Genomic DNA, 13,992 nt, shown 5'->3' with positions numbered 1-13,992 from the left:
TTAAGTCTGCTCGGAGGGGCACACTGAGCAAGTACGAAAAATTGACCGCGCTCCGCTTTCTTAAAAGCAAGGACCACTACCGGAGGTCAAACCAAGGTTATATTATACTTGTTCGGCCTACGTAGTTGAGCTTTCATCATTTTTTTAGTTTCACGATTCCATTGTAGAACCTTTAATAAATTTATTTTCTCAAACTTTTATTACCTTAATAATTTCTATCTCATTTTTATTTATTAACCTTGTAAAAGATGTAATCCGCACACTTGATAAATAATAAAGGGAAGCAGGCAATATAGCAAAACATAGATTAATCCACTTTTCTGCTGGCAAATACATAGTAATATATACTACTATAAAATATTTAAAATAAACATTGACAGCATCAATCTAACTCATCACAGTAGGGTTCTTTATAGTACAAAGTTTAGCCACAGTGCCAAAATTACAGAATGGAAGCAAATAATTACACCCCATACATTAAGGTAATTAACAAGCTAAATACTGCCTATACAATATTTTCATTGTTAATAAACAAAATTAGGCAATCTCTATGGTGGCACTTCATCTGTCACTCTTTATAAGTATTCAGTAAGCCTCATGCTCTCCCTGTTCCAGAGAATATACATTATTATCATTAACCTGAGTAAGTAGATAAGGTAATGCAAACCAACAAAAAAAAAAGGGGGCAATCCGGAGCACGAAGCATTCCGCGTTCATCTAGGATCCGGGAAGGGCCACACCCCGATGCGTATGATGCAGGCAGTCTATCCTGATATAAGCATCAGTGGTTAATTCCACGGCTCGAACCCGTGGCCTATAGTCACACAGAGACAACTTTATTATTGCTCAATGCCCCTTCTAGATAAGGTAATGCAACAAATAAGAATTAGTTGTTTTTGTTATTTCTATTTAAAGTAAAATATTTTTCTTTTAGATCATATTAGCTAAAGATCAGGATCAATAACTTCAAAATCAAAACCCTCTAAGATCAGTTATATAATGGTGAATACAATGGATACAAACTTTATACCGGCCATGTTGTATGAGGTTGAGTGTTGGCCAGTTAAGAGCTCACATATCCCGAAGATGAAAGTAGCAAAAATGAGGATATTGAGGTGGGTGTGGCTCCCATGGATAACAAGACACGGGAAACAAGGCTCAGATGGTTCGGGCACGTACAGAGGAGAAGCCTAGATGCCCCGATAAGGAGGTGCGAGCAGTTGACATTGGTGGGTACGAGAAGAGGTAGAGGGCGACCTAAGAAGTATTGGGAAGAGGTGATCAGGCGGGATATGGCAAGGCTCGGACATGGCTCACGATAGGAAGCTGCGGAGGTCGAGCATTAAGGTTGTAGGTTAGTAGTTGATAGGATTTTGTCTTAGACTGTTAGTGGTCAATGTTATGTTCACACTACTCTTCTATTTCGTAGTGCCGAGCCTTATTTCTATGATTTTTGTTGATGGTACCGATATACAGTCTCTTTTCGTCTTCTTGAGCTGAGGGTCTATTGATAACAACCTCTCTACCCCTTCGGGGTAAAGGTAAGGTCTGTGTACACACTACCCTTCGTAGACCTCACTTGTGAGATTTTACTAGGTTGTCGTTGTTGTTGTTGTTTAGATCTTAGTGAAGACTAATTTCGTTTCATTTGAGCGTTGATGGAGAGTTATCAACTAGTTGTGTAGGTAGCTATGTTGCTCGGGCTCTTTGAAAATATCGCCGGTATGTGCCAGATCCTCCAAAAGTAGTATATTTTTGAAGGATATGACGGTCGTGCAGCGACATCTCGGAGAGTATGTAACATGGGTAGGTGAAATATTTTGTGTGTTGGCTAAAGGAGAAAAAAAAAACTCTTTGAATAAACGTCAAAGTGATGAATAACCTTCTTGAAAGCAACATGTTCCTACTTTTAAACCCCCACCCACCCCACCCCACCCCACCCGATAGTACTTATGAGGTTATTTTAATTTCCTTGAACAATCAAGACTTTAATATAGGACTTGTGATTGAAGTGTGTGTATATTAGTACTTGTATAGACCCTTCTGATCCGACCCTTCCTCGAACCCCGCACATAACGGGAGCTTAGTGCACCGGGCTGCCCTGTATATGAAATATTAATTACCACATATCATAACTCTAATAATTACTTGCTTGAACTGACCTTTTTGGAAGTGATGAAGTCCACAAATTTAGTCTTGGACTTGCCTTTAGGAGACTTGTTATGGTGCTGCTGTGATTCTCTATATCTCTTGATTATCCTTTCCCTAACAAACTTATCATATATAAAAGCTGCTCCTCTGAACTGTGGTAGAACTAGCCATGCCACAAATATCAACTTCACATCATACCATATTGGTATCCTATTTTTCCAAATAACAAATAAATAATAAATCAGTTTTCTCCACACAAAAGAAAAATCTCCATAGTTACTAGTCTTTCAATTTTTAATTACTTTCACAATAATTTTGAAGGGTAGCCTTGGAACATCGGTGAAGTTGTTCCCGTGTAACCAATCGGTCACGTGTTCAACTCGTGGAATCAGCCACTAATACTTGCATTAGGGTTGGCTGCCTACATCACACCCCCTTGGTAAAGTTATTACCCCGTGACCTATAGATCACGTGTTCAAGCCATGGAATCAGTCACTAATACTTGCATTAGGGTTAACTGCCTACATCACACCCAAGGGGTGCGGTCCTTTCTCATACCCTATCTTGCACCGGACTGCCTTTTTTATTTTCTCAATAACTTAAAAAAAAAAGAAAAAGAAAAAACTAACTTACCATTCAAGAACTGGTTGAAGGACCATTTCCATGAGTGTAAGAAAAGAATAGAAAATCCAATAAGCAAGCCATTGTTCATCATCTAACTTGTCAGTAGTCTCAATTGCTACTACTGATGCATACCTATATAATAAATCACCCAAAAAATTTTTTTAAAAAATATCCTGAAAATGATTTTATAAGAAAAAAAGAGGATTTTTTTAAACATAAATATAACAATTTAAAACACTTACAAAGGATAGAGCAACATCGTCACTGGCCTGCAATATTTAGTTCAAAAACAAAACAAATCATTTTTCAAGATATCTGAAAATATATAATACTTCCTCTATTCCTTCTTATAGGTACCTATAAATTAGATACAATTTAACTTTATAATTTTCCGTTCTATACTCTTAGGGGTTGTTTGGTATGAAGGATAAGTAAAAATAATTTTGGGATAAAAATTTAATAATGCAATTCTGAGATAAATTATCCTATGATTAAAAATTGTATCTGAATAATTTATACATGCCAGAAGGAGGAATAATAATCTCAGGATAAAGCAATAAAACTGACAATACAAGGATTAATACAACATATACCAAATAGTCAATAAGAAATAACACCAGAATAATTAATGGGCTTTTTTCACTTTTACCTCACGCCACAAAACTATTTACATTTGATAGCCGAAAAAACTATTTACATTTGGTAGCCAAAAAAATGTACAATACCTATAATTTTTAGAGATAAAATAGAGAATGTGTATATATAAAAAACATATATATTTTTTTGTTATTATTTTGAAAGCGTCTATATATTGTCTTTTTAACATAATTAATTCCACCATAACTAATTACAGTATAACTAATCTCAGCATAATTTGCTTAATGACATACTTAGGCCATCTCCAAGGTTGCACCAAATTTTGCACCAAATCCAAATTTGGTGCAAAATTTGGTGTTTTTTTGCTCCAATGGAACACCAAATCTTGCACCATTATAGAGCATGAATAGTGTTGCATCAAATTTGGTGCAACACTATTCATCACACCAAATTTGGTTTATTATTATTTTATTCATCTTTTTATTTTTTGGATTTTTAATTTATCATATATTGTGTATATAATTAATTTTTCTATTAAGATTTTTATAATTTTAATTTTATATCCTATTTTTTTGATATATTAATTTTTGTATATATTATATTTATATAAAATTATAAGTTAATTTTATTATTACTATAATTGTATAAAAAGAAACATAACCATTATTTAAAAATAAAAAATGCAAATGTAAGATATCTAATGTTGCTGAAATTGAAAAGTGAAAACTAAAATTTAAAAAAGAAAATTAACAATACATAAAATAAAAATACATTATAATTAAAGTACATCAAAGGAGGATAAGTTAAAATTGAAATTACATTAAAAAACATAAAAGGTAAGTTTAGTAATCCCCTATGTCATTTCTAAGTGCACCAAAATTACCAAAATACTGAAAGGACAGGGTAGAAGTTTGTTGTGCTTGTGGTTGTTAAAATTGTTGACTTCTTTTATCGATTATTCGTTTTTGTTCTTGTTGCAAAAATTCACGAAGATTTGAATCGTCAATGGAATTCAAGTTCGTCACCGATTTGAATAACTTTTAGCTCGACACAAAAAAAATTAAGGATAAAGATGCGCATTTCGCACTTCGTAATGCATTAATCGAGCATTTATGGGAGAATAGAGGCAAAAGTTAAATATTTATGTGGTACTTAAATTAAATTTGACTATGATGTAATATTTATTTAATTATCTTTTATCAATGATTTCAGTTTTAGTTATTTATTCTTTAAAATAATTTTGTAATAAATGATTATATAAGTGGTGAATGTGAATTATATATGATGAATATGGAAAAAAGAAAAAAAGATAGTATTTGTTTGAAGGAAATAAAAAATAAAATTTAAATAGAAGATAATAATATAATATAAAAGAGAGAGAAGAAATATTATTTTTTGGTATAAAAAATGTTGTAATGGTTGGAGTAAATTTGGTGTTACACCATTTTGGCGTGAAATTTGGTGTTAGGGTTGGAGATAGTCTTTAATACTTTTATAAATACAGAATAGTCATGACATATTTAGGATCATAACACTGTCATATAAAATAAAACGACGAAAGTAATAAAATAGCAAATTAAAGAATCCTATAAATAAACTGTAAAATTTACCCGGCAAGAGTATGAAGATGACACATCAAAGTCCAGAAATAACCCATAATTCCTCTTGAAACTGAGAAGCTTCTAATGAAATGAAAACTTAAAAAGAAGAGAAAGAAAATGGAAAGCTTCTTATTTATCAAACCTCAAGAGAAGAAGAAGAAGAAAGACAAAAAAATTACAGTATGTTAATTAAAAGAGGACAATATTTGTGGACAGCAATTTATATAAGAAAATGTTAGAGGGACACGTGTCAGTATTTAAGATGGTAGGTCGGTATTAGGTTCTTACTTTAACGTAGTGTTCTAGGTTGAGCACCGGCCATGGGACCAAAGTTTAATTTAAAAAATAAACGACATTTAATTGATTAATTAAATGTTTAATTGTGTTAAAAGAAGGACATTTGTATTTTCTAGAATTTTACTTTATCTTTCTTCAAGGAACACGTGTACTCATACATGAAGAACAGTTGAAGAAGGAAGGAAATTTAATAGAAAATGGGATGGCCATCTTCTTTTTGGTCTAAGAATTCATTTCCCTTAATTTATTGAAAATTTTCTATGAGCATCAAGAGGTAAAAATCACTTTTAAATGCAGAAAATTGATATAATAGATAAGTAAACTTTGAATAAACTGATTTTTAAACTTAAAGTTCATTTATATGTGTTCGAACTTTAAATTCAATTATTTGACACGTTGGGGTGTCTATTTGGACCATAAAGTATACTAATGCTAAGTATCAATATTTTTTGAATTGGAAATAATTGAAATTTAATTCATTTCTCAACTAATTTTGACTTAAGTAAAATTTGAACGAATTGAATCCTTATTCATTTACTTCTGTCAAGTTATTTTAAGTTTTCAGGTATAACTCAATTCTCAACTTATTGTTTATGTATAAATTTTGAACTAGTTGCCTATTGATCTGTTTATTTCTTAACTCTTTTTTAAGAAGAGATTATTAGCTATAAACAAAAGAATGAACAATTTGTTTTGAATAATAGACATCTTCCACATCCAACTATAATTCAACGAGTATCATTAGCTGCTTATCTTATGTGAAATTTTGTTGATTAGTTTCTGATAGGCAACAACAACAATAAAACCAATGTAATAGGCGGAGTATGGGAAGTATGTACGCCTACCTCGCCTACCTAGTGAAGGCAGAGAGGCTGTTTCTAATAGACCTACTTCTGATAGGCAATAGTAAGCATTTTAGTAATTAACACCCTGTGATAATTTGTTGAGAGGTTATTAAGCATTTCCTGAAGTCAACCAGCCACAATCATCCACTTTTTTTCCTTCTTAATATGACATACAATGATACAGTGGATTACTAGGACATACAGTAATCTACCAAGTTGCACTTGTTGTATAGACAACAGAATCCAGTTTCTAAAATGGATATACAAAATGCAGCACAATTAAAAAAAATGCACCACAAACCAATCAAACATACACTAATATCAAGAGAGGAATTAGTTGTGAAGACAACAGAATCAAGTTGGCTTCTTTGCTATCTCTAGACTATCTTGACCACATCCTTTTTTTGGCGTCCCTCTCTTTAGCTCCCTGAACAACGGGCTCTCTGCTCGTTTTGTTACGAATCGATGGCCTCTGAGCATTGGTGGTAGTAGTCGTAGTTGGCTTCATTCCTCTTGGAACACCACTAGCAAATGGTTTAGGTGGATCAGATTGCCTGCCCCTTCTATCACTTGCAGATACGGCAGCAGCATTGTTCTCTGCTTCGCCATTTCTAGACAACCGCTTCCTTCTGGACTCTTGAAGGAAATCCTGTTCTGTCCTGTTATGTACTGAAGAAGATGGCAAAATACCGTTGTTCTCTGTTTCACTATTTGTTGACAACCGCTTTCGTCTAACTTGTTGGGCAGATTCCTTTCCCTTCAACAAGTTAGGCTGCTGACTTGCCTGGCGATTCAGAGAATTTGAGCTCCTCAAAATACGTTGCTCAATTTCACTTGTTAAATTTTCCTCTTTGCTTTCCAGTGGGATTGATCTTAAAGAGTTGGCCTCAGAATCTATAACAGGCACGCATGCCAATTGTTGTTCTATAACAGGCACGCATGCCAATTGTTGTTCTATAACAGGCACGCATGCCAACTGTTGTTCTATCTCCTTGATCTTGTCTTCAAGTTCCTTAATCTGGAAGTGTAAGACATTGTCATTTCATGACGGTTTTGCCAAATCAAGTCCATAATACACTTAAAACATTGTTATGTTTCACTCTTGTCAATATCATAGAAGATAAAAGCAACAAACCTTCTGACGGAGTAGAATGCACTCCTCTGCGTTCTGTTCTTTTGCTTTCAGCTTTTCCTCGAGTTCCTCAACCTGAAAACCAGGAAATACTGCGTCACATTTAGGTTCTTGCTAAATTTTATGGGAAACTTCAAGCTGGTAATATGCTTGAGAATGAGAACCTTATGTTGAAGGATGTTAGATTGAGAAGCAAACTCTTGCTCTCGCTCTGTCAGCTTGATCTCGAGATCCTTGACCTGATTTTATGAGAGCATTAAACAAATGAACTTATGAATATCAAATGTGTTTTTTAGAATTCACTATATTGAATGACTTATATAAAATTTCTGCAAATAAAATTGCTGTTAGCCAATTGAAAGAACCTTATTGTTGAGGCTTTCAGACTCAAATTGATGTTGCTGCCTCATATTGTTCTCTAGCTCTGAAACCTGTATTAGAAGATACAAAAAGTAAAATCAGAATGATACGCAAAGCATTAATCCATATTAAAATCACAATGATATGCAAAACAAATATATTGAGCGCTTATTGTGAGAATCATAATAAATGCATCTTCATTTTTTGTCACTATATTTTTCCTATCGTGTCTATTAAGAAATGGTCACTTAAATGATTTTGGAAATAAAAAAATACCTAAGGGACAGGACAAACCTTAAAAGTTAAAAGGACATGGAGCAACACAAAAAAATTAAGACATACACCCAGGTATATAATAGTTGCGAGTTCCTCCAGATTCACAAATAAATATGAGGGAAATGTATTCCCTAGCATTACTAGTAAAACAATTCGCCATTTTATTAGCCTCCTGAAACTATGTTGAATTTGCAAGCTTGTCTGTGATAAAGGAAGATGTATCAGCTTGATCCTCTTGAATATTCCAGTGTCCGAGAAAATTGTCCTTTTATTATTTTGAAGGGAGAAAGACAATTCATCTCGACCACCAGGTCACTAAATTGTAGAAGTCTGCTCCTATTTGGATTTTATCAGAGAGACGAATTAGATCTTACTTAGGAAGATAATTAATCAGCTTACACAAAGTCAACTTAATCACATATTATTTTTCATTCTTAGCCAGAGGGCACATATTATTTTTCATTCTTTTTCCGAAATCACTCTTTTGGTCCTGTAAAAGATGTTGGCCAAAGTGGCTTTAATTTTTCAACTACTTTGCTACTATTTGAGAGCTTTGAGATTGGATGCTGCTGTTAAAATTGACTTATTATGAATGTATATCTCCTAGCTAAACACTGATGCACTGTTTTTTGGGTAATGGCTAGTTCTTCTAGAATGCTGCTACGTATGTTAACTCTGAAATTATACTACAAAGTCATATCTTCTAATGCCAACTTATATATCACAGGTTACACTATACTAATGAGTCGGCAATACCAATTCAAGCATTACAAGTTCAATTTGTCTGATGAGACTAATGTCATCTTTAAAGGACATAGAGTGTAACAATCACTCTAATTAGATATATCGACAACAAAAGACAGGAAACCGAATTAGATATAGAACAAAGCTTAATCACCATGTGTAAGTACTCAGAATATGATTCGATTAAAGGATACCTTCTGTTGCAGAGCAGAACAAGTTTCTTCCCGACCCTTCAATCTCTCTGAAAGCTGTGAAAGTTGTTTCTCTGATTGACCATGTAATGTTGTCTTTAAATTGAGCTGGCTTTCAAGTTCCTTAATCTTATCCTGTTGAGTTTTGTTAACGTGTTCCTTCCCTTTAGCCTTACTCTCTAAGTTCTGTAGGCTTTCCTCAAGTTTCTTCAGGGACTCATCTTTGGATTTAGCTTCCTGCCTTGCTTTGTCAAGCTGCCACCAAAAAAAAAACGAAAAAGGGAGAGAGGATTACAATAAGTGGTTGAGTAGCATGTTGTACTAAGAATTCTTGTAGGCAGATGAACAGAAAACTACACTTGGAAAACATTCTACAAACCATCATTTTCAACTTTTGGAGCTCGCTGGTATCAACTTGTTTCCTTACAGGACCCAACTCAATTCCTCTAACTCTTGTCGCAAAGTTCAATGAACTTATAGTTTCACTTAAATCCTTATCAGAAGGGCTGATTTGCACAAACATCAAGGCTTTTGAATCTCCGCCTGCAGGAAAGAGCCAAGTACAAACTTAGAAGAAAAGGTGAACTTTGAAGATCGGAATCTTACAGCTTTGAACACTATGGATATTTGGAAATCAAATTTCACTATGTCCTAGAGGTTAAAGAACTATTTAATTACCTAATGAATCTTGCAGTAGATGTGTCAGCTTGGAGTTCCTATTGACAAAGGTAGAACGTCAGCATGAATATTCAATGACCCAACTGTAACCTTCAGGCAATAAAGATCACATATTACCTGTATGGAATATGGTTGCTTCTATTTGCTAAAGCAGATATTACGTCTCCTAGAGCTGAAAGTGACCTATTGATATTTTGAGCTTCCTTCAGCCTATCGCCTTGGGCATCAGTCTTTGCAAGCCTCTCACTGCCAGCTAAATCCACAAGCCAAAGCTTGCTCTTTGTGCACTCGCCGTTAATCAAATTATTGGCTGTTACCATAATACAAAGCATGCTGGAAAAAAATGGAAAAGATTGGCCAAAAATTAGTTAGTTAGTGAAACTAGATCAGTGAAAATGAGCAATAAGAAGACAGTTAGAAACTCAATCTATTTTACCAGTGAGAACGGCTACTGTGCTCATTCACGTTGTTGGATCCAACAGCCCGTGCACTACTTCCAGTTTGTAGCACATTCCAGACTTCTTCTATATTCTCCACTTTGGCTTCCACAACTCCTGGAATATGATGAAGCCCTTCCGTAGCTTGTTTTATTTCCAACCTAAAACGATTTCATAAAATTAACAGTTAATTAGAAACCTTATTGCGCCAAAGTAACAACATTTCACTCGTGGCACTTGAAAAAATAGAGAATATAAGAGAAGAACAACTATACTTTTTTGATGTTGTAGGTGGAGACAATAGGTCCCTGATCTGTTCATTGTAAACTTCAAGGACGCTAACTGATATGTCATAGGTGAAAGTTTCACTCCTCTCCTTTGCAATTTTGAACAACTCTTCGAGAGTCCGATAATTGACTCCCCTGTTCCCTTTAGTACCTTCCATGGTGAATGTTTTTCCTGTTCCCGTTTGTCCATAGGCAAAGATACATACGTTGTAACCGTCTAAAACTGAAATAACCATTGGTGAAGCATCGGCATAGACAACATCTGTTAAAAGACAAGATGAAACTATTAGTGGGAGAAAACCTTTTCTATTTGTTTTTCTCAAGCTTGTATTCACTAAGTTGTGCTGAGGGAACACCTTGGTCATCCCTGGGTGTATATACACGGTCAAATTTGAATGTTTTTTTCATGGAGCTGCTATTTAAGATTCCAAGTTCTCCATCGTTGGCTGCATCAAAGTCCACAACCGTTGAGCACCCATTTGAGACCTCAATTTTGCTTAATGGACGGCAACGGCAAAATACTCTAATATTCCCTGGAAAAGATGGATTGTCGTGAATAAGTAAAAGAAAGAAAAAAGAAGAAAGGGAATCATAATTTTATTAACTTCCGTCAACGATTTGATGAATATTCAAAGGAAAAGCATTGCAACCTTTCGCCTCCTGAACTTCATTGAAGAGTTTTCTCCTCTTTGCTTGCTCTTCGTTATACTTCATCTTAAGATCTTCATATTGTTCAACTGCAGATTATACAGAGAGATTACTCAGTCCATGATTCAATGCTAGGTTATGGTGATTTTAGAATAATCCAAACTAACCCAATGACTGAACTGCAAACACCATTTTATTCAGATCAGGGATTGAATCTGCACACTCATGTGCCTCGCGAGAGAGCTGGGAGTGCTCCTGTTTCATTTTCTGCATTGTTTTTTTCCAGAATGTCACACATGCAATAACTTTCAGACTACATTGATAACCTCTAAGAAGTAACAAGGCGGTCATAAAATAGGAATTTTATAAATACCTTTACTTTCATGTCTAAATCATTGATTGCCATCTGCCAATAGTTCTTGTCGCGCTCGTACTTGGTTGACATCTCTGTCAAATTCTTAGCTTGTTTCTCCAATTTCTGATCTGTTAAAGGTTAACGTTGCTTCAAATTGTTGTACAAAAACTATAGATAATGTCATAGACTCATCAATAAACTAAAGAGATAGCCCACAATCTAACCACCTATAACTGGACTCTGTGAACTAAAAGCAGACAGAAAACTCAGTCGGTAGTTCATCCAATATTCAGTCTATGGAAATGGGCATGCAAATAGCCTTGAAGAAAAATTTCTATCATCATGAATTCACCTTGAAGGTCATTACCATGAACATCATCCCTTTTTTTGGTACAAGTAGGAATGATTCTTCCAGATAGTATAACACACCAAATAGGAAATCTAAGTATCAAATACCAAATTTATGTAAAAATCAGAAACGATCTTAATGAGAGAAGCTGAAGTGGTTTGACAAAACCACTCTTTCTGGAAGTCCATATGGGCTTTTTCAAGAAATGAACATCTATTAGCAAAAGTGACATTTAAAGCAAATATTTTTATTCAACCACTTCAAATGCTAGCATACAAATTCCTGATAATACTATCAAGATCCACAAGAGAAGCCCTAAATTGGATTTCGGAGTCAAATATGATCCTAGTTCCCACTAATGAAACCTGGAAAAAAAAAATAGTATAGGTTTTATATTCATATCCCTTACCAAGTGAATACGTATCAAATGTCTTGTTGTCCAGATCCATCCGAACCTTCTCTAGTTGCTGGTTAGCTGCAGTATAAGACATCCAAGATTGATAACATTCATCTGTCTTGCGCTCCAATAATTCACCAAGCTCTTGTATCTTCTTCTCATACTTGGCTGTTGCCTGCAGTCTTGCCACTTTTTTCTGCATTCATCCAAGCAGTCAAGCCTAAGCCATGAAAATTTCAATAGTCCTACAGGTAACATTTTCTGGATCTTTTACACCATACCTGCACGGATGGAAGATCTATCTCCGCTGCACAGTTTTTGCATGTAAGGCGATCATGTTCTGCTTGAGAAGCTGCAGTTCATCAAAGATAGCTCCAGAAATTAGATTTTCCTTAACTCTTTTAACTCCATTCAACAAATTAATCAAATAGTTAGAGGCAAATAGGGAAATACCAGACACTTTTAGTGCTTTCCTTATGCAAATCCCACTAACCACAGGACTGCCAATAATGCCTTCAAATTTTATCAGAAGCACCCCATTGTCTTTGATGGAAACTCTTGAGTCAACTAATTGCAGAGGTTTATTGGCTCCAACAATGGAGAAGATGTCAAAATCAGACAGAACCTGCATATTGTTACAACTTCTTAATTCTAAACCAACACAAAAGGCACCAACAAATAACTTTCCATGCCCAAATAAACTTGCCTTTTCATCTTGTAGAAAGACATTGAACACTCTCATTCCTTTAGGCCCATTAACATTTATAATCTCGACAAAATGAAGATCAACAAAGTATTTTCCTGGTGTAAGGTTGTCAATCTGATAACAGAAGTTTCCTAATCGTGCTGACTGATAAATGAAAGCATGTTCACCGCCCTCTGTTATAAACTCTTCCGTCTGAAATGTATCTCCACCTTGGTAAAAGTTATCAGCCAGAAAGCTCAGACTGGAATCCAACTCTACTGAAGTCTCTGATCCAGCATTAAGAAAAAGCACAAGGTCCTCTAATTTCAACAAACCATGTAAAATGTTAGTCTATAGCTTACTAAACATAGTTGCCTCAAAAGCTAAAGCACGAAGAGAAGAGAAAGACTAAGAAAAAGAAAATGTGAGTAACATACAGAACTATTTCATATTAACTTATAATATTCCCTCTGATTGGCTTTCTGAAGACTGTAGTTAAGCTAAGTTATATATTAAGTCATGTTCCATGCACGAAGTGCTCAAACTCATGTCACAACCCGTCGACTACATCTCAGTCTCAAACAAGTTATGGTCGGCTATTTAAAAAAAATAATCAGTGTATTTAACATAGATATTAAATTAAAAGTCTATTAACGTCATTTTGAACTAAAAATCCCCACTTTCCCCCGAACCATGTACTTTGCATTCAGCAAGATCCCATTTTTACAAACCATAGACTAAACCCTAACTCAAGCACAAGAAAATCAAATCAAGGAGAGTAATGATTTTGTCGTACCTGTACAGGTAGGTCTTGTAAACCCACTTGGGATTAGTTTTGAACCCGAGTCACAGACCATCGAATCGGCTAAAAATTGAAATGTTTCATCTTGATCTAAGGGTTTTTCCCATTCAAAATTCTTGGTTAAATCTTGAAAAGGGGTTTCTGGGTTTTGCTCAAAAGGGTTAAAGTGAATGCTGTCCATGGAAAGTTTTGCAATGGGTGTCTGAAAATCTGAGAATCCTGAAAAACAAAGAGTGAAAAAAGCTTAAAGATTTAGTTTTTAATGGAGGTGTATTTTCGGGGTATTTCTTGTATCTTGTGGCGGAAATGTTTCATTCAAATTTCAATCTTCTGACCGTTCAAAAGAAAAAAGATGATTACCGTTACTTTTGAAGTCTGGGTCAACTTTGGGCCTAGCTTAATTGGGCCGGAGAAGTCCAAGGGATTAATTTTGGGCTTGAATGTACGCAGGATTAAATGGGGTATTTGCATATATATACCCATTTTTGGGTCCACCATTGATGTATACTCATATTGAACAAAACTTTAGTTCAATC

At 34.8% G+C, this 13,992-nt stretch overlaps 2 protein-coding genes across 2 annotated transcripts; both read right to left on the bottom strand.

The window, feature by feature from the left end:
• Nucleotides 1-293: 293 nt before the first annotated feature.
• LOC104242522 (HVA22-like protein e) lies at nucleotides 294-5,169 on the bottom strand. Its single transcript, XM_070145679.1, has 5 exons — nucleotides 4,983-5,169; nucleotides 3,018-3,044; nucleotides 2,785-2,907; nucleotides 2,163-2,361; nucleotides 294-606 (listed from the first exon to the last, which is right to left on the bottom strand). Exons 1-5 carry the CDS (start codon nucleotides 5,027-5,029, stop codon nucleotides 586-588), a joined length of 417 nt encoding a protein of 138 aa, XP_070001780.1. The 5' UTR covers nucleotides 5,030-5,169; the 3' UTR covers nucleotides 294-585.
• A 1,062-nt stretch (nucleotides 5,170-6,231) lies between these two features.
• LOC104242521 (kinesin-like protein KIN-14R) lies at nucleotides 6,232-13,778 on the bottom strand. Its single transcript, XM_009797592.2, has 19 exons — nucleotides 13,451-13,778; nucleotides 12,676-12,974; nucleotides 12,423-12,594; nucleotides 12,251-12,321; nucleotides 11,982-12,165; nucleotides 11,242-11,351; nucleotides 11,036-11,135; nucleotides 10,871-10,957; nucleotides 10,577-10,753; nucleotides 10,209-10,482; nucleotides 9,933-10,094; nucleotides 9,614-9,829; nucleotides 9,497-9,534; nucleotides 9,198-9,361; nucleotides 8,822-9,073; nucleotides 7,613-7,678; nucleotides 7,412-7,486; nucleotides 7,251-7,322; nucleotides 6,232-7,133 (listed from the first exon to the last, which is right to left on the bottom strand). Exons 1-19 carry the CDS (start codon nucleotides 13,635-13,637, stop codon nucleotides 6,498-6,500), a joined length of 3,342 nt encoding a protein of 1,113 aa, XP_009795894.1. The 5' UTR covers nucleotides 13,638-13,778; the 3' UTR covers nucleotides 6,232-6,497.
• Between the last annotated feature and the right edge of the window lie 214 nt (nucleotides 13,779-13,992).

This window comes from Nicotiana sylvestris, chromosome 5 (assembly GCF_000393655.2).
Source record: "Nicotiana sylvestris chromosome 5, ASM39365v2, whole genome shotgun sequence".
Lineage (NCBI taxonomy): Eukaryota > Viridiplantae > Streptophyta > Magnoliopsida > Solanales > Solanaceae > Nicotiana > Nicotiana sylvestris.
The sequence above is the reverse complement of the archived record's forward strand: the minus strand, read 5'-3'. Positions and strand labels throughout refer to the sequence as shown.

What these genes read in the sequence shown, in the direction of transcription:
- LOC104242521 (XM_009797592.2), bottom strand. Translation starts at nt 13,637, where the DNA reads ATGGACAGCATTCACTTTAACCCTTTTGAGCAAAACCCAGAAACCCCT. An exon ending in CCACCTACAACATCAAAAAA is followed by an intron (nt 10,095 to 10,208) that starts GTATAGTTGTTC and finishes AAATCGTTTTAG; the next exon opens with GTTGGAAATAAAACAAGCTA. An exon ending in TCCAAAAGTTGAAAATGATG is followed by an intron (nt 9,074 to 9,197) that starts GTTTGTAGAATG and finishes TTTTGGTGGCAG; the next exon opens with CTTGACAAAGCAAGGCAGGA.
- LOC104242522 (XM_070145679.1), bottom strand. Translation starts at nt 5,029, where the DNA reads ATGGGTTATTTCTGGACTTTGATGTGTCATCTTCATACTCTTGCCGG. An exon ending in CTTCAACCAGTTCTTGAATG is followed by an intron (nt 2,362 to 2,784) that starts GTAAGTTAGTTT and finishes TTGGAAAAATAG; the next exon opens with GATACCAATATGGTATGATG. An exon ending in ACTTCATCACTTCCAAAAAG is followed by an intron (nt 607 to 2,162) that starts GTCAGTTCAAGC and finishes TCTCTGGAACAG; the next exon opens with GGAGAGCATGAGGCTTACTG.